Genomic DNA, 25,342 nt, shown 5'->3' with positions numbered 1-25,342 from the left:
ATGCAATACAGACACTCCTCATGCAATATCACACATGTAATACAGACACTCCCCATGTAATATCACACATATAATACAGACACTCCTCATGCAATATCACACATGTAATACAGACCCTCCCCATGTAATATCACACATGTAATACAGACACTCCCCATGTAATATCACACATGTAATACAGACACTCCACATGTAATATCAAACATGTAATAAAGACAGTCTCCATGTAATATCACACATGTAATACAAACACTCCTCTATGTAATATAACATATGTAATACAGACACTCCCCATTTAATATCGCACATGTAATACAGACACTCCCCTTGTAATATCACACATGTAATACAGACACTTCCCATGTTATATCACACATGTAATACAGCTACTCCTCATGTAATATCACCCCTGTAATACAGACATTCTCCATGTAATATCACACATGTAATATCACACAAGTATTACAGACACTTCCCATGTAATATCACACATGTAAAACAGATGATCCCCTTGTAATATAAACACATGTAACACAGACACTCCTTATGTAATATCACACATGTAATACAGACACTCCCCATATAATATCACATATGTAATACAGACACTCCCCATATAATATCACATATGTAAAACAGACACCGTCATGTAATATCACACATGTAATACAGACACTCCCCATGTAATATCATACATGTAATACAGACACTCCCCATGTAATATCACACATGTAATACAGACACTCCCCATGTAATATAGTACATGTAATGCAGACACTCCCCATATAATATCACATAAGTAATACAGACACCGTCATGTATTATCCCACATGTAATACAGACACTCCCCATGTAATATCACACATGTAATACAGGTACTCCTTATGTAATATCACACATGTAATACAGACACTTCCAATGTAATATCACACATGTAATAAAGACACTCCCCATGTAATATCACACATGTAATTCAGACACTCCCCATATAATATCACATATGTAATACAGACACCGTCATGTAATATCACACATGTAATACAGGCACTCCCCATATAATATCACATATGTAATACAGACACCGTCATGTAATATCACACATGTAATACAGACACTCCCCATGTAATATCACACATGTAATACTGACACTCCCCATGTAATATCACACATGTAATACAGACACGCCTCCATGTAATATCACACATATAACACAGACACTCCACATGTAATATCACACATGTAATACAGGCACTCTAAATGTAATATCACACATGTAATAATGCACACGTAATACAGATACTCCCTATTTAAAATCACACATGTAATACAGACACTCCTCATGTAATATCTCACATGTAATACAGACACTCCTCACGTAAGATAACACATGTATTACAAACGCTTCCAATGTAATATCACACATGTAATTCAGACACTCCCCATATAATATCACATATGTAATACAGACACCGTCATGTAATATCACACATGTAATACAGACACTCCCCATGTAATATCACACATGTAATACTGACACTCCCCATGTAATATCACACATGTAATACAGACGCGCCTCCATGTAATATCACACATATAATACAGACACTCCACATGTAATATCACACATGTAATACAGGCACTTTCCATGTAATATCACACATGTAATAATGCACACGTAATACAGACACTCCCTATTTAAAATCACACATGTAATACAGACACTCCCCATGTAATATCACACAAGTAATAAAGAGACTCTTCATGTAATATCACACATGTAATACAGACACTCCTCATGTAATATCACATATGTAATACAGACAATACCCATGTAATATCACACATATAATACAGACACTCCCCATGTAATATCACACATGTAATACAGACACTCCCCATATAATATCACACATGTAATACAGACAATACCCATGTAATATCACACATATAATACAGACACTCCCCATGTAATATCACACATGTAATACAGACACTCTTCATGTAATATTACACATGTAATACAGACACTCCTCATGTAATTTCACACATGTAATACAGACACTCCTCATGTAATATCATAAATTTAATACAGACACTCCTCATGTAATTTCACACATGTAATAAAGACACTCCTCATGTAATATAACACATGTTATAGACACTCCCCATGTAATACAGACACTCCCCATATAATATCACACATGTAATACAGATACTCTCCATCTAATATCACACATGTAATACAGACACTTCTCATGTAATATCACACATGTAATACAGACACTTCTCATGTAATATCACACATGTAATACAGACACTCCTCATGTAATATCACACATGTAATACAGACACTCCCCATGTAATATCACATATGTTATAGTCACTCCCTATGTAATTTAGAACATGTAATACAGACACTCCCCATGTAGTATCACACATGTAATACAGGCACTCTTCATGTAATATTACACATGCAATACAGACACTCCTCATGTAATATCACACATGTAATGCAGACACTTCTCATGTAATATTGCACATGTAATACAGACACTCCTCATGTATATCACACATGTAATACAGACACTCCTCATGTAATATCACACATGTAATACAGACACCCTCATGTAATATCACACATCTCATAGACACTCTCCATGTAATATCACACATGTAATACAGACACTCCCCATGTAATATCACACATGTAATACAGACACTCTCCATATAATATCACACATGTAATACATATACTCTCCATGTAATATCACACATGTAATACAGACACTTCTCATGTAATATCACACATGTAATACAGACACTCCTCATGTAATATCACACATGTTATAGTCACTCCCCATATAATTTAGAACATGTAATACAGACACTCCCCATGTAGTATCACACATGTAAAACAGACACTCCCCATGTAATATCACACATGTAATACAGATACTCTCCATGTAATATCACACATGTAATACAGACATTTCTCATGTAATATTACACATGCAATACAGACACTCCTCATGTAATATCACACAAGTAATACAGACACTCCACATGTAATATCAAACATGTAAAACAGACACTCCCCATATAATATCACACATGTAATACAGACACTCCCAATGTAATATCACACATGTAATACAGACACTCCCCATGTAATATCATACATGTAATACATACAACCTTATGTAATATCACACATGTAATACAGACACTCCTCATGTAATATCACACATGTAATACAGACACTCCTCATGTAATATCACACATGTAATACAGACACTCCCTATGTAATATCACACATGTAATACAGACACTCCTCATATAATATTACACATGTAATACAGACACTCCTCATGTAATATCACACATGTAATACAGACACTCCCCATGTAATATCACACATGTAATATAGACACTCTTCATATACTATCACACATGTAATATAGACACTCCTCATGTAATATCACACATGTTATAGTCACTCCCTATGTAATTTAGAACATGTAATACAGACACTCCCCATGTAACATCACACATGTAATACAGACACTCCTCATGTAATATCACACATGTACTACAGACACTCTTCATGTAATATCACACATGTAATACAGACACTCCCCATGTAATATCACACATGTAATACAGACACTCTACATGTAATATTACACATGTAATACATACACTCCTCATGTGATTTCACACATGTAATACACACTCCTCATGTAATATCATACATTTAATACAGACACTCCTCATGTTATTTCACACATGTAATACAGAAACTCCCCATGTAATATCACACATGTAATACAGACACTCCTCATGTAATATCACACATGTAATACAGACACTCCTCATGTAATATCACACATGTAATACAGACACTCCTCATATAATATCACACATGTAATACAGACACTCCCCATGTAATATCACACATGTAATACAGACACTCCCCATGTAATATCACACATGTAATACAGACAATTCTCATGTAATATCACACATGTAATACAGACACTCCTCATGTAATATCACACATGTAATACAGACACTCCTCATGTAATATCACACATGTAATACAGACACTCCCCATGTAATTTAGAACATGTAATACAGACACTCCCCATGTAGTATCACACATGTAATACAGGCATTCTTCATGTAATATTACACATGCAATACAGACACTCCTCATGTAATATCACACATGTAATACAGACACTCCTCATGTAATATCGCACATGTAATACAGACACTCCTCATGTATATCAAACATGTAATACAGACACTCCCCATGTAATATCACACATGTAATACAGACACCCTCATGTAATATCACACATCTTATAGACACTCTCCATGTAATATCACACATGTAATACAGACACTCCCCATGTAATATCACACATGTAATACAGACACACCCCATGTAATATCACACATGTAATACAGACACTCCCCATGTAATTTCACACATGTAATACACACTCCTCATGTAATATCATACATTTAATACAGACACTCCTCATGTTATTTCAAACATGTAATACAGATACTCCTCATGTAATATCACACATGTAATACAGACACACCCCGTATAATATCACACATGTAATACAGATACTCTCCATGTAATATCACACATCTTATAGACACTCTCCATGTAATATCACACATGTAATACAGACACTCCCCATGTAATATCACACATGTAATACAGACACACCCCATATAATATCACACATGTAATACAGACACTCCCCATATAATATCACACATGTAATACAGAAAATACCCATGTAATATCACACATATAATACAGACACTCCCCATGTAATATCACACATGTAATACAGACACTCTTCATGTAATATTACACATGTAATACAGACACTCCTCATGTAATTTCACACATGTAATACAGACACTCCTCATGTAATATCATACATTTAATACAGACACTCCTCATGTAATTTCACACATGTAATAAAGACACTCCTCATGTAATATAACACATGTTATAGACACTCCCCATGTAATATCACACATGTAATACAGACACTCCCCATATAATATCACACATGTAATACAGATACTCTCCATCTAATATCACACATGTAATACAGACACTTCTCATGTAATATCACACATGTAATACAGACACTTCTCATGTAATATCACACATGTAATACAGACACTCCTCATGTAATATCACACATGTAATACAGACACTCCCCATGTAATATCACACATGTTATAGTCACTCCCTATGTAATTTAGAACATGTAATACAGACACTCCCCATGTAGTATCACACATGTAATACAGGCACTCTTCATGTAATATTACACATGCAATACAGACACTTCTCATGTAATATCACACATGTAATGCAGACACTTCTCATGTAATATTGCACATGTAATACAGACACTCCTCATGTATATCACACATGTAATACAGACACTCCCCATGTTATATCACACATGTAATACAGACACCCTCATGTAATATCACACATCTTATAGACACTCTCCATGTAATATCACACATGTAATACAGACACTCCCCATGTAATATCACACATGTAATACAGACACTCTCCATATAATATCACACATGTAATACAGATACTCTCCATGTAATATCACACATGTAATACAGACACTTCTCATGTAATATCACACATGTAATACAGACACTCCTCATGTAATATCACACATGTTATAGTCACTCCCCATATAATTTAGAACATGTAATACAGACACTCCCCATGTAGTATCACACATGTAAAACAGACACTCCCCATGTAATATCACACATGTAATACAGACACTCCCCATATAATATCACACATGTAATACAGATACTGTCCATGTAATTTCACACATGTAATGCAGACATTTCTCATGTAATATTACACATGCAATACAGACACTCCTCATGTAATATCACACAAGTAATACAGACACTCCCCATGTAATATCATACATGTAATACATACAACCTTATGTAATATCACACATGTAATACAGACACTCCTCATGTAATATCACACATGTAATACAGACACTCCTCATGTAATATCACACATGTAATACAGACACTCCCTATGTAATATCACACATGTAATACAGACACTCCTCATATAATATTACACATATAATACAGACACTCCTCATGTAATATCACACATGTAATACAGACACTCCCCATGTAATATCACACATGTAATATAGACACTCTTCATATAATATCACACATGTAATATAGACACTCCTCCTGCAATATCACACATGTTATAGTCACTCCCTATGTAATTTAGAACATGTAATACAGACACTCCCCATGTAGTATCACACATGTAATACAGACACTCCTCATGTAATATCACACATGTAATACAGACACTCTTCATGTAATATCACACATGTAATACAGACACTCTACATGTAATATTACACATGTAATACATACACTCCTCATGTGATTTCACACATGTAATACACACTCCTCATGTAATATCATACATTTAATACAGACATTCCTCATGTTATTTCACACATGTAATACAGAAACTCCCCATGTAATATCACACATGTAATACAGACACTCCTCATGTAATATCACACATGTAATACAGACACTCCTCATGTAATATCACACATGTAATACAGACACTCCTCATTTAATATCACACATGTAATACAGACACTCCCCATGTAATATCACACATGTAATACAGATACTCTCCATGTAATATCACACTTGTAATACAGACACTCCCCATATAATATCACACATGTAATACAGATACTCCCCATATAATATCACACATGTAATACAGACACTTCTCATGTAATATCACATATGTAATACAGACACTCCTCATGTAATATCACACATGTAATACAGACACTCCTCATGTAATATCACACATGTAATACAGACACTCCCCATGTAATTTAGAACATGTAATACAGACACTCCCCATGTAGTATCACACATGTAATACAGGCATTCTTCATGTAATATTACACATGCAATACAGACACTCCTCATGTAATATCACACATGTAATACAGACACTCCTCATGTAATATCACACATGTAATACAGACACTCCTCATGTATATCAAACATGTAATACAGACACTCCCCATGTAATATCACACATGTAATACAGACACCCTCATGTGATATCACACATCTTCTAGACACTCTCCATGTAATATCACACATGTAATACAGACACTCCCCATGTAATATCACACATGTAATACAGACACACCCCATGTAATATCACACATGTAATACAGACACTCCCCATGTAATATCACACATGTAATACAGACACTCCCCATGTAATTTCACACATGTAATACACACTCCTCATGTAATATCATACATTTAATACAGACACTCCTCATGTTATTTCACACATGTAATACAGATACTCCTCATGTAATATCACACATGTAATACATACACACCCCATATAATATCACACATGTAATACAGATACTCTCCATGTAATATCACACATCTTATAGACACTCTCCATGTAATATCACACATGTAATACAGACACTCCCCATGTAATATCACACATGTAATACAGACACACCCCATATAATATCACACATGTAATACAGATACTCTCCATGTAATATCACACATGTAATACAGACACTTCTCATGTAATATCACACATGTAATACAGACACTCCTCATGTAATATCACACATGTAATACAGACACTCCCCATGTAATATCACACATGTAATACAGACACTCCCCATGTAATATCACACATGTAATACAGACACTCCCCATGTAATATCACACATGTAATACAGACACTCCTCATGTAATATCACACATGTAATACAGACACTCCCCATGTAATATCACACCTCCCCATGTAGTATCACCCCATTGCTCCGAGCGGCTTGAACGTTCTCACGATGCCCGGCCTGATCCGCGCACCAGGCTCTCCTCCTCCTCGCTCCCCGTGGTTCCGGACGGCTAGGATGGCATCCTCCCCGGTTGCTGGGGCGGCGCTGCCTGGCCACGTGGCGTGCGAAGGGGCGGAGCCCAAAAAAAAAGGTTTGTAAATAACCAGGGCGGCCGGGTTCAACACACCGGCCCCGACACACAGGGGAATGGCGCAGCCCTATCACATGCAAGGGCTCGGCTCCCCGCAGCCACCGGACCGTGTGTATGACAGGGGGGCAGAGTTTCTCGTGCAATTTCCCTTCCCAGTTTTCCCGCCCCAGGTTCCCCTGCCAGACTTAGGGCCACCACGGACCGCGTCAGTGGTGGCAAACGTTCACGTAGTGTCCATGCTGCACAGCCACTCACAATGTTTGGGCCATGCAGTTACTTGTAACATCCATACCGTATGGTCACTCACAGTATTTCATACCGTACAGTCATTCAGCACTCATCCCGTGTAGTCACTCGTAGCATTCATACCGTACAGACGCTCTCAGCATTAATACCGAGCAGTCACTTATAGCATTCACACCGTACAGTCACTCATAGCATTTCACACTGTACAGGCTCTCATAGCTTTTTACACCGTGCAGTCACTTCTAGCTCGTACCGTGCAGTTACTCACAGCGTCCATACCGGGCAGTCACTCGTAGCATCCACGCCGCACGTTGCTACACGGCCTAGTCTCATACCTTCGCTCCACACGTAACACATACACAGTACCTACACTCATTTGCGTACTGCTTTTGCGACACATGGCAGTTTCCATACTGCACGTAGGTCACGGTGCGCGTAGTCACTCATAGTGTTAAATACTGTGCAGTCACTCATAGCGTTTCATGCAGTCGTTCATAACATTCATACCGTACAGTCACTCAAAAAAAAAAAGAATGAGCATATATAGTACATACATGCGTTGTAGCATATATGCAGAAGGTGCAGTTACAGTGTCGTATAGAGTACACAAGGTCATAGCAGCATGCAGTAGGTTACAGGGTTGGGCATAGCACATACGCTTGTGGCAGTGGGTACATGGTAGTATCGGATACAGTACATACGCTCATAGTGTTATATTGCAGTGGGTAGTTAGTATTGTATACAGTCCATGCGCTCATAGTGTCGTTGCAGTGGGTATAGTTAATTTGTACACCAGCATACATGCTTATAGTGTTTTTGTAGGGGTTACAGTCATAGGTATACAGTAAATATGCTCATAGTATCACATGCAGTAGGTACAGTTAGGGTAGTTCGCAGTACATATGCGCAGTGTCATATGCAGTGAGTACAGTCACACTGGTATGGTACACAGTGCATATGCTCATAGTGTTATAGGCGGTAGGCACAGTTAGGTGGCATACAGTGCTTATGCTTAGTGTCATATGCAGCAGGTACAGTAAGTGTTTTTGTTACAGCACGTATTCTCATAGTGTCATATGCAGAACCCACAGTTAGTGTTGCATACAGTACATGCGCCCATAGTGTCTCATGCAGCAGGTACAGTTACTGTTGTGTATAGTTCATGCGCTTGTTGTGTCACACGCTACGTGTACAGACATAGGGTCATACACTCAGACCTTGAGCACTGTTCGTGTGCTTGTCGTGGTCATATTGATCTTTCGTGTGCCATCCTTTCCATACATTCTCAGGTCACTGTCCAGAACATATGCTCATGACTATTGTTTTATCTAGCTTTATACTGTCTTACCATACTCACGCTCATAGCTTGCACTGTTCATACGCCCATGGATTCACACAGAATATACTATACATACGTTCGTAGCTTCATACTTTCAGTTACTCATAGCTTGTTCTCTACAATCATTGATAGTTACACTGAACATACCTCGGTGCCAGTATACTTCGCATACGTTTAAGCTAGCACTGAACATACGTTTGTAGCATTCCACGGTGCGTACGTTGCAGTTTGGGGTCAGCATTAATCTGTTTAGTCCATTCAGGTCAACATCATGCGAGCGTCCATCACGTCCACAGCGTTATTCAAAGACCTGTCACGTCTACAGGTACGAGGTTTGAGTTAGATTGTCTTGTTACAGGCAAGATGATTACGCAAAGACCGGTGACATCTACAGGCACGAGGATACGCAGGACTACGTCTAATCGACAGGTACGATAGGCACGCGGAGACCGTTCATGTCTATGGACACAGTGCTTGTGTTAAATACAGCAGGTACAGTTAGTGTTTTGTTTACAGTACATACACTCATAGTGTCACATGCAGGATTCACAGTTGGTGTTGCATACAGTACATGCACTCATAGTGTCTTAGGCAGCAGGTACAGCTACTGTTGTGTACATTTATGCACTCGTGCTATATGCAATGTGTACAGACAGTGTTAGACACTCAGGCCTTGAGCACTGTTCGTGTGCTTGTCATGGTCATATTGCACTCACGTGTGCCGTCCTTTCATACATACATGGGTCGCTATCCAGAACATATGCTCATAACTGTTGTCGTATCTAGCTTCATACTGTCTTACCATACACATAGCTCGCACTGTTCATACGCTCATTGTGTTATATGCAATGTGTAAGGACAGTGTTAAACACTAAGGCCTTGAGCACTATTCGTGTGCTTGTCATGGTCATCTTGCACTCACTCGTGCCGTCCTTTCATACATACGCAGGTCGCTATCGAGAACATATGCTCATAACTGTTGTCGTATCTTGCTTCGTATCTTACATAGCTCGAACTGGTCATACGCTCATGGATGCATACGGAGTATACTACACATACGTTCATAGCTTTCATACTGTACTCATAGCTTGTACTCTACAATCACCAATAGTGACACCGCACATACCTCTGTGCCAGTATACTTGGCATAAACTTGCACTGAATATACGGTGGTAGCAGTCCATGGTGCGTACGTGTGTAGTTCGTGGTCAGCATTAATCAGTTTAGTCACGTGATGTCAACATCACACGTACGTACATCACGTCCACAGGGTTACTCAAGATCTGTCACGCCTTCAGGTATGAGGTTTGAGTTAGATTGTCTTGTTACGGGCACGATGATTACGCAAGTCCTGCCGCATCTATAGGCACGAGGGTACGCAGGACCTGTCTAAACTACAGGTACTGTCTAAACTACAGACACAATGCTTCTGTTTATACCTGTCACGCGTTCATGTACGACAGTCTATAGGCGCAATTGTTACACAAGTTCTGTCAAATCTATAGGAATGTGCATGACAAGGAGACCCACTCCTCAGATCTTAGTCATGACGACATGTTGGGCAGGTGTGGGTATGACTCACTGTTCAGTCGAGTCAACTCTTCAGGTAGGTTGCTTATCGAGGCTTAATTGGTATAGGCATCATGCCAATGGAAGGTCATTGTCACCAAAGGTAGGTCATTGTGTCAGGTTGCGTATCACTTGACTAACAGTGGAAACTTTGCCACTTATTAGCAGGGACTGAAGTATCAGTGCATGAGAAGACAAAGAAAAGTCAGCACTCACCGGGTTTCCAATTCAGCAGATTTTATTGCACATTGCTCACAGCCGTAGTACAATTCTCGGGGAGACGACGGATGGTACAAGGGGGGTACCACAGAGAGGCAGAGGGACTGAAGTATGTTATGCCTGGTAAGTTTATCTTGCTGCATTTGCCACAGTAAGTATGTCAATAGGCTCGGATCAGCCAGTATGTAGTCAGGTCCGATTCCAGCTTCAGGCCATCCGTAGTAGGCGTCTCTACCGTTACTTCTCAGGGTCAGGTACTGCCTAATGTTGGTTGCTCAAGGTTAGGTAGTACAGTTAGGGGTAGATAGATATGTCTAGTGGTGATGTGGGTTATCTTGATCAGGAGCAATGTTGTCAATCCTATGTCTGAGTTTTTTGCCCTCTTCAGGCGTGCCCTCATACGCGGTTATGGGCACAATTCAACCGCTGAGTTAGGCATTCTCATTGGTATAGGTTTAGGTCTGTCTGTAAGGTGCAATCTCAGGTAGGGAAGAACTCTAAACTCTCGGTAAGTCAATATGTGTTTATGTATACATCGGTAGTCAACTCTTGCAACCACGTGCACGAATGAAAGCCCTGAGCACAAACATTCTTATTTCCTTTCTGAATTCTATTTTACGAGATAATTCTGAGCTCAGAATATGCAGGAAGCCATAAGATGTTCCGTCCCTGCTCAGGAAGTGAATGTCAAGACTCATCCGGGATAAGGGCGCCCGACAGTTCAGAGATAGAGCATCTTCTCCAGACAGCAAAATCTACAGAGATGGCGATGTAGTTTTCTATCAATTCTGTGGGGGCCGTCGAGTCAAGAGACTCCAGGATGGCGGTGAGCCACAAAACCCCCAACCTCTGATTCTACAATGGGAACTATGACTGACACTACCCAAAGGAGTCTGTGACCCATCCTTCAATACAGTAATCGGTGGATCCAAAATTACCTATTGCTGTGGATGACTTGATCTGCTCCAAGAATGCGCTGATCTCCTTCAGGTCTTTATCTGGGGAGAAAAATCACAGAAAACTTATTATTTATGATGTATAACCTGAATATATCTGGTACAGGTAGTACGCACATTCCTCCGTGTAATGTCACACATGTAATACAGACACTCACCATGTAATATAACACATGTAATACAGACACTCCTCATGTCATATCACGCATGTAATACAGGCACTCCTCATGTAATATCACACATGTAATACAGACACTCCCCATGTAATAGAACACATGTAATACAGACACTCTACATGTAAGATTACACATGTAATACAGACACTCCTCATGTAATATCACACATGTAATACAGACAATCCCCATGTAATGTAACACATGTAATACAGACACTCTACATGTAAGATTACACATGTAATACAGACACTCCTCATGTAATATCACAAATGTAATACAGACACTCCTCATGTAATATCACACATGTAATACAGACACTCCTCATGTAATATCACACATGTAATACAGACACTCCCCATGTAATAGAACACATGTAATACAGACACTCTACATGTAAGATTACACATGTAATACAGACACTCCTCATGTAATATCACACATATAATACAGACACTCTACATGTAAGATTACACACGTAATACAGAGACTCCCCATGTACTATTACACAGGTAATATAGACACTCCCCAAGTAATCTCACACATGTAATACAGGCACTCCTCATGTAATATCACACATGTAATATAGACACTCTTCATGTGATATCACACATGTAATACAGACACTCCCCAAGTAATATCACACATGTAATACAGACACTCCTCATGTAATATAACACACTTAATACAGGCACTCCTCATGTAATATCACACGTGAAATACAGACACTCCTAATGTAATATCGAACATGTAATACAGACACTCCCCATATAATATCACACATGTAATACAGACACTCCCCATGTAATATCACACATGTAATACAGACACTCCCCAAGTAATTTCACAAATGTAATACAGACACTCCTCATGTATTTTCACACATGTAATACAGACACTCCCCAAGTAATCTCACACATGTAATACAGACACTCCTCATGTAATATCACACATGTAATATAGACACTCCCCAAGTAATTTCACACATGTAATACAGACACTCCTCATGTACTTTCACACATGTAATACAGACACTCCCCAAGTAATCTCACACATGTAATACAGACACTCCTCATGTAATATCACACATGTAATAAAGACAATCCCCTTGTAATATCACACATGTAATACAGACACTCCTCATGTAATATCACACATGTAATACAGACACTCCTCATGTAATATCACACATGTAATACAGACAATGTCCATGTAATATCACACATGTAATACAGACACTGATCATGTAATATCACACATGTAATAAAGACAATCCCCTTGTAATATCACACATGTAATACAGACACTCCTCATGTAATATCACACATGTAATACAGACACTCCTCATGTAATATCACACATGTAATACAGACAATGTCCATGTAATATCACACATGTAATACAGACACTGATCATGTAATATCACACATGTAATACAGACACTCCACGTGTAATATCACACATGTAGTACAGACACTCTTCATGTAATATTACATATGTAATACAGACACTCCTCATGTAATATCACACATGTAATACAGACACTGCTCCTGCAATATCACACATTTAATACAGATACTCCTCATGTTATATCACACATTTAATACAGACACTCCTCCATGTAATATCACATGTAATACAGACACTCCCCACGTAATTTCCCACATGTATAACAGATACACGTTATATAATATCACACATGTACTACAGAAACACCCTATGTAATATCACACACATAATATAGACACTCCTCATGTAATATCACACATGTAATAAAGACACTCCCCATATAATATAATACATGTAATACAGACACTGCCCATGTAATATCACACATGCAATACAGATACTCCTTATATAATATCACACATGTAATACAGTCACTCCCCATATAATATAACAAATGTAAAACAGACACTCCCCATGTAATTTCACACATGTAATACAGACACTCCTCATGTAATATCACACATGTAATAAAGACACTCTTCATGCAATATCACAAATGTAATTTAGACACTATCCATGTAATATCACACATGTAAGGCAGACAGTCCTCATGTAATATCACACATGTAATACAGACACTCCTCCATGTAATATCCCACATGTAATACAGAAACTCCTCATGTAATATCACAAATGTACAACAGACACTCCTCATGTAATATCACACATGTAATACAGACAATCCTCATGTAATATCACAAATGTAATACAGACACTCAACATGTAATATCACACATGTAATACAGACATTATCCATGCAATATCACACATGTAATGGATAAACTCTGCATGTAATATCACACATGTACTACAGACACTCCTCATGTAATATCACACATGTAATGGATAAACTCCGCATGTAATATCACAAATGTAATAAAGACATTCCCCATGTAATATCAAAAATGTAATATAGACACTCCCCATGTAATATCACACATGTAATAGAGACACTCCCCATGTAATATCAAAAATGTAATATAGACACTCCCCATGTAATATCACACATGTAATACAGACACTGCCCATAAATGATCACATGTTATACAGACATTCCTGATGTAATATCACACATGTAATACAAACATTCCCACTGTAATATCCCATTGTAATACAGACATTATCCATGTAATATTACACATGTAATAGAGACACTCCCCATGTAATATCACACATGTAATACAGACACTCCCCATGTAATATCACACATGTAATACAGACACTCCTCCTATAATATCACACATGTAATACAGACACTCCCCATGTAATAGAACACATGTAATACAGACACTCTACATGTAAGATTACACATGTAATACAGACACTCCTCATGTAATATCACACATATAATACAGACACTCTACATGTAAGATTACACACGTAATACAGAGACTCCCCATGTACTATTACACAGGTAATATAGACACTCCCCAAGTAATCTCACACATGTAATACAGGCACTCCTCATGTAATATCACACATGTAATATAGACACTCTTCATGTGATATCACACATGTAATACAGACACTCCTCATGTAATATCCCACATGTAATACAGACACTCCTTATATAATATCACTCATGTAATAATGACACTCCTGATGTAATATCACACATGTAATACAGACACTCCCCAAGTAATATCACACATGTAATACAGACACTCTTCATATAATATCACACATGTAATACAGACACTCCCCAAGTAATATCACACATGTAATACAGACACTCCTCATGTAATATAACACACTTAATACAGGCACTCCTCATGTAATATCACACGTGAAATACAGACACTCCTAATGTAATATCGAACATGTAATACAGACACTCCCCATATAATATCACACATGTAATACAGACACTCCCCATGTAATATCACACATGTAATACAGACACTCCCCAAGTAATTTCACAAATGTAATACAGACACTCCTCATGTATTTTCACACATGTAATACAGACACTCCCCAAGTAATCTCACACATGTAATACAGACACTCCTCATGTAATATCACACATGTAATATAGACACTCCCCAAGTAATTTCACACATGTAATACAGACACTCCTCATGTACTTTCACACATGTAATACAGACACTCCACAAGTAATCTCACACATGTAATACAGACACTCCTCATGTAATATCACACATGTAATAAAGACAATCCCCTTGTAATATCACACATGTAATACAGACACTCCTCATGTAATATCACACATGTAATACAGACACTCCTCATGTAATATCACACATGTAATACAGACAATGTCCATGTAATATCACACATGTAATACAGACACTGATCATGTAATATCACACATGTAATAAAGACAATCCCCTTGTAATATCACACATGTAATACAGACACTCCTCATGTAATATCACACATGTAATACAGACACTCCTCATGTAATATCACACATGTAATACAGACAATGTCCATGTAATATCACACATGTAATACAGACACTGATCATGTAATATCACACATGTAATACAGACACTCCACGTGTAATATCACACATGTAGTACAGACACTCTTCATGTAATATTACATATGTAATACAGACACTCCTCATGTAATATCACACATGTAATACAGACACTGCTCCTGCAATATCACACATTTAATATAGATACTCCTCATGTTATATCACACATTTAATACAGACACTCCTCCATGTAATATCACATGTAATACAGACACTCCCCACGTAATTTCCCACATGTATAACAGATACACGTTATATAATATCACACATGTACTACAGAAACACCCTATGTAATATCACACACATAATATAGACACTCCTCATGTAATATCACACATGTAATAAAGACACTCCCCATATAATATAATACATGTAATACAGACACTGCCCATGTAATATCACACATGCAATACAGATACTCCTTATATAATATCACACATGTAATACAGTCACTCCCCATATAATATAACAAATGTAAAACAGACACTCCCCATGTAATTTCACACATGTAATACAGACACTCCTCATGTAATATCACACATGTAATAAAGACACTCTTCATGCAATATCACAAATGTAATTTAGACATTATCCATGTAATATCACACATGTAAGGCAGACAGTCCTCATGTAATATCACACATGTAATACAGACACTCCTCCATGTAATATCCCACATGTAATACAGAAACTCCTCATGTAATATCACAAATGTACAACAGACACTCCTCATGTAATATCACACATGTAATACAGACAATCCTCATGTAATATCACAAATGTAATACAGACACTCAACATGTAATATCACACATGTAATACAGACATTATCCATGCAATATCACACATGTAATGGATAAACTCTGCATGTAATATCACACATGTACTACAGACACTCCTCATGTAATATCACACATGTAATGGATAAACTCCGCATGTAATATCACAAATGTAATAAAGACATTCCCCATGTAATATCAAAAATGTAATATAGACACTCCCCATGTAATATCACACATGTAATAGAGACACTCCCCATGTAATATCAAAAATGTAATATAGACACTCCCCATGTAATATCACACATGTAATACAGACACTGCCCATAAATGATCACATGTTATACAGACATTCCTGATGTAATATCACACATGTAATACAAACACTCCCACTGTAATATCCCATTGTAATACAGACATTATCCATGTAATATCACACATGTAATAGAGACACTCCCCATGTAATATCACACATGTAATACAGACACTCCCATGTAATATCACACATGTAATACAGACACTCCTCCTATAATATCACACATGTAATACTGACACTTCCCATGTAATATAAAAAATGTAATACAGATACTCCTCATGTTATGTCACAAATGTTATACAGACACTCCTCCATGTAATATCACATGTAATACATATACTCCCCATGTAATATCACAAATTTAATACAGACCCTCCCCACGAAATATCCCACATGTAAAACAGATACTCCTTATATAATATCACATATGTACTACAGAAACACCCTATGTAATATCACACATGTAATACAGACACTCTCCATGTGATATCACACGTATAATATAAACACTCCTCAAGTAATATCACGCATGTAATGCAGACACTTCCCATGTAATATCACACATGTAATGCAGACACTCCCCATGTAATATCACACATGTAATACAGAAACTCCTCATGTAATATCTCACATGTAATACAGACACTCCCCATGTAATATCATACATGTAATACAGACATTCCTCCATGTAATATCACACATGTAATAAAGACACTCCCCATATAATATCACACATGTAATACAGACAATTCCCATGTAATATCACACATGTAATGCAGACACTCCCCATGTACTATTACACATGTAATACAGACAGTACCCATGTAATATCACACCTGCAATACATACACTCCCCATGTAATATCACACATGTAATACAGACACTCCCCACGTAATATCACACATGTAATACAGACGCTCCTCATGTAATATCACACATGTAATACAGACACTCCCCATGTTATATCACACATGTAATACAGACACTCCTCATGTAATATCACACATGTAATACAGACATTCCACATGTTATATCACACATGTAATACAGACAATCCCCATGAATTATCCCACATGTAATACAGACATTCCCCATGTAATATCACAAATGTAATACAGACCCTCCCCACGTAATATCCCACATGTAAAACAGATACTACTTATATAATATCGCACATGTACTACAGAAACACCCTATGTAATATCACACATGTAATAAATACACTCCTCATGTAATATCACACATGTAATACAGACACTCGTCATGTAATATCACACATGTAATACAGACAATTCCCATGTAATATCACACATGTAATGCAGACACTCCCCATGTAATATCACACATGTAATACAGACACTCCTCATGTAATATCACACAGGTAATACAGACACTCCCCAAGTAATCTCACACATGTAATACAGACATTCCACATGTAATATCACACATGTAATACAGACAATCCCCATGAATTATCCCACATGTAATACAGACATTCCCCATGTAATATCACTAATTTAATGCAGACCCTCCCCACGTAATATCCCACATGTAAAACAGATACTACTTATATAATATCGCACATGTACTACAGAAACACCCTATGTAATATCACACATGTAATTCAGACACTCCTTATATAATATCATGCATGTAGTACAGACACTTCCCATGTAATATCACACATGTAATACAGACAATTCCCATGTAATATCACACATGTAATGCAGACACTCCCCATGTACTATTACACATGTAATACAGACACTCCTCATGTAATATCACACAGGTAATACAGACACTCCCCAAGTAATCTCACACATGTAATACAGACACTCCTCATGTAATATCACACATGTAATATAGACACTCCCCTTGTAATATCCCACATGTAATACAGACACTCCCCATGTAATATCACACATGTAATACAGACACTCCCCAAGTAATATCACACATTTAATACTGACACTCCTCATATAATATCACACATGTAATAAAGACACTCCTGATGTAATATCACACATGTAACACAGACACTTCCCAAGTAATATCACACATGTAATACAGGCACTCCTCATGTAATATCACACATGTAATATGGTCACTCGTCATATAATATCACACATGTAATACAGACACTCCCCATGTAATATCACATATGTAATACAGACACTCCCCATGTAATATCACACATGTAATACAGACACTGCCCATAAATGATCACATGTAATACAGACATTCCTCATGTAATATCACACATGTAATACAGACACTCCCACTGTAATATCCCATTGTAATACAGATATTATCCATGTAATATCACACATGTAATACAAACACTCCTCATGTAATATTAGACATGTAATAGAGACACTCACCATGTAATATCACACATGTAATACAGACAATCCCCATGTAATATCACACATGTAATACAGACATTCCTCCTATAATATCACACATGTAATACAGACACTCCTCCTATAATATCACACACGTAATACTGACACTTCCCATGTAATATAAAAAATGTAATACAGACACTCCTCATGTTATATCACAAATGTAATACAGATACTCCCCATGTAATATCACAAATTTAATACAGACCCTCCCCACGTAATATCCCACATGTAAAACAGATACTCCTTATATAATATCATACATGTACTACAGAAACACCCTATGTAATATCACACATGTAATACAGACACTTCCCATGTAATATCACACATGTAATGCAGACACTCCCCATGTAATATCACACATGTAATACAGACACTCCTCATGTAATATCTCACATGTAATACAGACACTCCCCATGTAATATCATACATGTAATACTGACACTCCACATGTAATATCACACATGTAATACAGACACTCCCCATATAATATCATACATGTAATACAGACAATTCACATGTAATATCACTCATGTAATGCAGACACTCCTCATGTAATCTCACACATGTAATACAGACAGTCCCCATGTAATATCACACCTGCAATACATACACTCCCCATGTAATATCACACATGTAATACAGACACTCCCCATGTAATATCACACATGTAATACAGACGCTACTCATGTAATATCACACATTTAATACAGACATTCCTCATGTAATATCACACATGTAATACAGACATTCCACATGTTATATCACACATGTAATACAGACCCTCCCCACGTAATATTCCACATGTAAAACAGATACTCCTTATATAATATCACACATGTACTACAGACACTCCTTATATAATATCATGCATGTAATACAGACACTTCCCATGTAATATCACACATGTAATACAGACAATTCCCTTGTAATATAACACATGTAATAAAGACACTCCTCATGTAATATCACACATGTAATACAGACACTCCTCATGTAATATCACACATGTAATACAGACAATTCCCATGTAATATCACACATGTAATTCAGACACTCCCCATGTACTATTACACATGTAATACAGACTACTCCCCATGTAATATCACACATTTAATACAGGCACTCCTCATGTAATATCACACATGTAATACAGACACTGCCCATGTAATATCCCACATGTAATACAGACACTCCTCATGTAATATCACACATGTAATATAGGCACTCCCCTTGTAATATCACACATGTAATACAGACACTGCCCATGTAATATCAAAAATGTAATATAGACACTCCCGATGTAATATCACACATGTAATACAGACACTGCCCATAAAATATCACACATGTAATAGAGACATTCCCCATGTAATATCACACAATTAATACAGACACTCCTCATGTAATATCTCAAATATAATACAGACACTCCCCTTGTAATATCACACATTTAATACAGACAGTTCCCATGTAATATCACACATGTAATGCAGACATTAATCCATGTAATATCACACATGTAATACAGACACTCCTCATGTAATATAACAAATGTAATACAGACACTCCTCATGTAATATCACAGATGTAATACAGACACTGCCCATGTAATATCAAAAATGTAATACAGACACTCCCCATGTAATATCACACATGTGTAATATCACACATGTAATGCAGACATTAATCCATGTAATATCAAAAATGTAATATAGACACTCCCCATGTAATATCACACATGTAATACAGACACTCCTCATGTAATATCACAGATGTAATACAGACACTGCCCATGTAATATCAAAAATGTAATACAGACACTCCCCATGTAATATCACAGATGTAATACAGACACTGCCCATGTAATATCAAAAATGTAATACAGACATTCCCCATGTAATATCCAAAATGTAATATAGACACTCCTCAGGTAATATCACACATGTAATAAAGACATTCCCCATGTAATATCACAGATGTAATACAGACACTCCCCATGTAATATCACAGATGTAATACAGACACTCCCCATATAATAACACACATGTTATACAGACAATCTCCATGTAATAACACACATGTCATACAGACAATCCCCATGTAATATCACACATGTAATACAGACAATCCCTATGTAACATCACATATGTAATATAGACACTCCCCATGTAATATTAGACATGTAATTCAAATGTTCCCCATGTAATATACAACCCATAGAGGGAGATTTATCAAAACCTGTTCAAAGGAAAATTTGCCCATAGAAACCAATCAACTCACTTCTTTCATTTTTAACAAGGGCTCTGTAAAATGAAAGAAGCGATCTGATTGGCTTCTATGGGCTACTGTGTCATTTTTCCTTTAAACAGGTTTTGATAAATCTCCAGAAAATATTTTCATGTAGTTTATATTTTCCTCTTTGTCCTCAGGAAGCACAGATGTTTTATTGGTGTGCTGCCTTTGGACCAGAGGAAAGGAAACATACAGGTAGGATAACTTTTACGCCGAGCGCTCCAGTTTCCCGCTCCTCCCCGGAGCGCTCGCAGCGTTTACCTGCTCGCAGCGCTGCGGTCAGACCCGCTGACCTGGAGCGCTGCGATACTGTCTCTGGCGGTGATACGACCCGCGATGCGGGATGCGCCCGCTCGCGGTTCGCATCCCAGCCTGCTTACCTGACCTGTCCCCCGTCTGTCCAGTCCCGGCGCGCGCGGCCCTGCTCCCTAGGGCTCGCGCGCTGGCTCTTTGCGATTTAAAGGGCCAGTGCGCCGCTGATTGGCGCCTGGCCCAAATTAGTAATTTCACCTGTGCCTTGGTCTATATTACCTCTCTTCCCCTTCCCTGTATTGCCGGATCTTGTTGTCATTGTGCCAGTGAAAGCGTTCCTTGTATGTCCCAAGCCAGTGTTCCAGACCTCTTGCCGTTGCCCCTGACTACGATCCTTGCTGCCTGCCCTTCTGCTACGTCCGACCTTGCTCTTGCCTAATCCCTTGTACCGCGCCTATCTCAGCAGTCAGTCGGGGTTGAGTCGCTATCGGATGGAACGACCTGGGGGTTACCTGCCGCAGCAAGTCCATCCCGCTTTGCGGCGGGTTCTGGTGAATACCAGTAACCCCTTGGACTCCGTTCCCCTGGTACGGCCCACGTCATCACCCCACTGACACAGAGGATCCACTACCAGTATCCTCTCAGTACCCGGATCCTGACAGTAGATCCGGCCATGGATCCCGCTGAGGTCCCGCTGCCAGTTGTCGCTGACCTTACCACGGTGGTCGCCCAGCAGTCGCAACAGAGAGAGCAACAAGGTCATCAGCTGTCTCAACTGACTGTGATGCTACAACAGCTTTTACCACAGCTACAGCAACCATCTCCTCCGCCAGCTCCTGCACTCCCTCCGCAGTGAGTGGCCGCATCCAGCCTCCGCTTGTCCCTGCCGGACAAATTTGATGGGGACTCTAAACTATGCCGTGGTTTTCTCTCACAATGTTCCCTGCATTTGGAGATGATGTTGGACCAATTTCCTACTGAACGGTCAAAGGTGGCTTTCGTGGTTAGTCTCCTGTCTGGGAAGGCCTTGTCATGGGCCACACCGCTCTGGGACCGCAATGATCCTGTCACTGACACTGTTCAGTCCTTCTTCGCTGAGGTTTGTAGTGTCTTCGAGGAACCAGCCCGAGCCTCTTCTGCTGAAACTGCCTTGCTGAACCTTGTCCAAGGAAATTCTTCTGTAGGCGAATATGCCATCCAATTTCATACCCTCGCCTCTGAATTATCTTGGAACAACGAGGCCCTCTGCGCGACCTTTAAAAAAGGCCTATCCAGTAACATCAAAGATGTGCTGGCCGCACGAGAAATTCCTGCCAACCTGCATGAACTTATCCATTTGGCCACCCGCATTGACATGCGTTTTTCCGAAAGACGCCAGGAGCTCCGTCAGGATGTGGACTTTGTTCGCACTAGGCGATTTCTCTCCCCGGCTCCTCTCTTCTCTAGTCCGCTGCAATCCGTTCCTGTGCCTTCTGACGTGGAGGCTATGCAAGTAGACCGGTCTCGCCTGACACCTCAAGAGAGGACACGCCGCCGCAATGAGAACTTATGCTTGTACTGTGCCAGTACCGAACACTTCCTGAAGGATTGTCCTATCCGTCCTCCACGTCTGGAAAGACGCACTCCGATTCCGCACAAAGGTGAGACAGCTCTAGGTGTGAACTCTGCTTCTCCACGTCTTACTGTGCCTGTGCGAATTTCTTCTTCTGCTAACTCCTCCTTCTCAGCTGTGGCCTTCTTGGATTCAGGCTCTGCAGGAAATTTTATTTTGGCCTCTTTCGTTAACAGGTTCAACATCCCAGTGATCAGTCTCGCCAGAACTCTCTATATTGCTTCAGTTAATGGAGAAAAATTAGACTGCACTGTGCGTTACCGCACAGAACCCCTGATAATGTGCATTGGACCTCATCACGAAAAAATTGAATTTCTGGTCCTCTCTAACTGCACTTCTGAAATTCTCCTCGGCTTGCCTTGGCTCCAACGCCATTCTCCTACCCTTGACTGGACCACCGGGGAGATCAAGAGCTGGGGTGCTTCTTGCCACATAAAAAGCCTCACGTCTGCTCCCAGTCCCGTCAGTCAAAAGTCCCGTCAGGCTCCTCCTATACCAGGTCTCCCCAAGGCCTATCAGGACTATGCCAATGTTTTTTGCAAAAAACGGGCAGAGACTTTGCCTCCTCACAGGCCTTATGACTGCCCTTGTCACGATGCCGGCTGGCAGGAGGTGGATCCTCTGTGCCAGAGAGGGATTGGCGTGGACCGTGCTAGTGGACCGGTTCTAAGTCACTACTGGTTTTCACCAGAGCCCGCCGCAAAGCGGGATGGTCTTGCTGCGGCGGTAGTGACCAGGTCGTATCCACTAGCAACGGCTCAACCTCTCTGGCTGCTGAAGATGGGCACGGTACAAGGGAGTAGACAGAAGCAAGGTCGGACGTAGCAGAAGGTCGGGGCAGGCAGCAAGGATCGTAGTCAGGGGCAACGGCAGGAGGTCTGGAACACAGGCTAGGAACACACAAGGAAACGCTTTCACTGGCACAATGGCAACAAGATCCGGCGAGGGAGTGAAGGGGAAGTGAGGTATAAATAGGGAGTGCACAGGTGAACACACTAATTGGAACCACTGCGCCAATCAGCGGCGCAGTGGCCC

General features: G+C 39.1%; 1 protein-coding gene across 1 annotated transcript in view; it reads right to left on the bottom strand.

Moving 5' to 3' along the window:
• The window catches only part of LOC130324280 (C-type lectin domain family 4 member M-like), a gene marked incomplete at its 5' end in the record, with an annotated part of 86,434 nt that overhangs the window by 14,038 nt on the left and 47,054 nt on the right, over positions 1-25,342 (bottom strand). The window contains one exon of the mRNA XM_056553230.1: positions 12,442-12,501. Within this exon, the coding sequence (XP_056409205.1) occupies positions 12,442-12,501 (60 nt within the window). The remainder of the gene's footprint in view (positions 1-12,441; positions 12,502-25,342) is intronic.

The sequence above is a fragment of the Hyla sarda genome, unplaced genomic scaffold (assembly GCF_029499605.1).
Source record: "Hyla sarda isolate aHylSar1 unplaced genomic scaffold, aHylSar1.hap1 scaffold_262, whole genome shotgun sequence".
NCBI classification, from domain to species: domain Eukaryota; kingdom Metazoa; phylum Chordata; class Amphibia; order Anura; family Hylidae; genus Hyla; species Hyla sarda.
The sequence above is the reverse complement of the archived record's forward strand: the minus strand, read 5'-3'. Positions and strand labels throughout refer to the sequence as shown.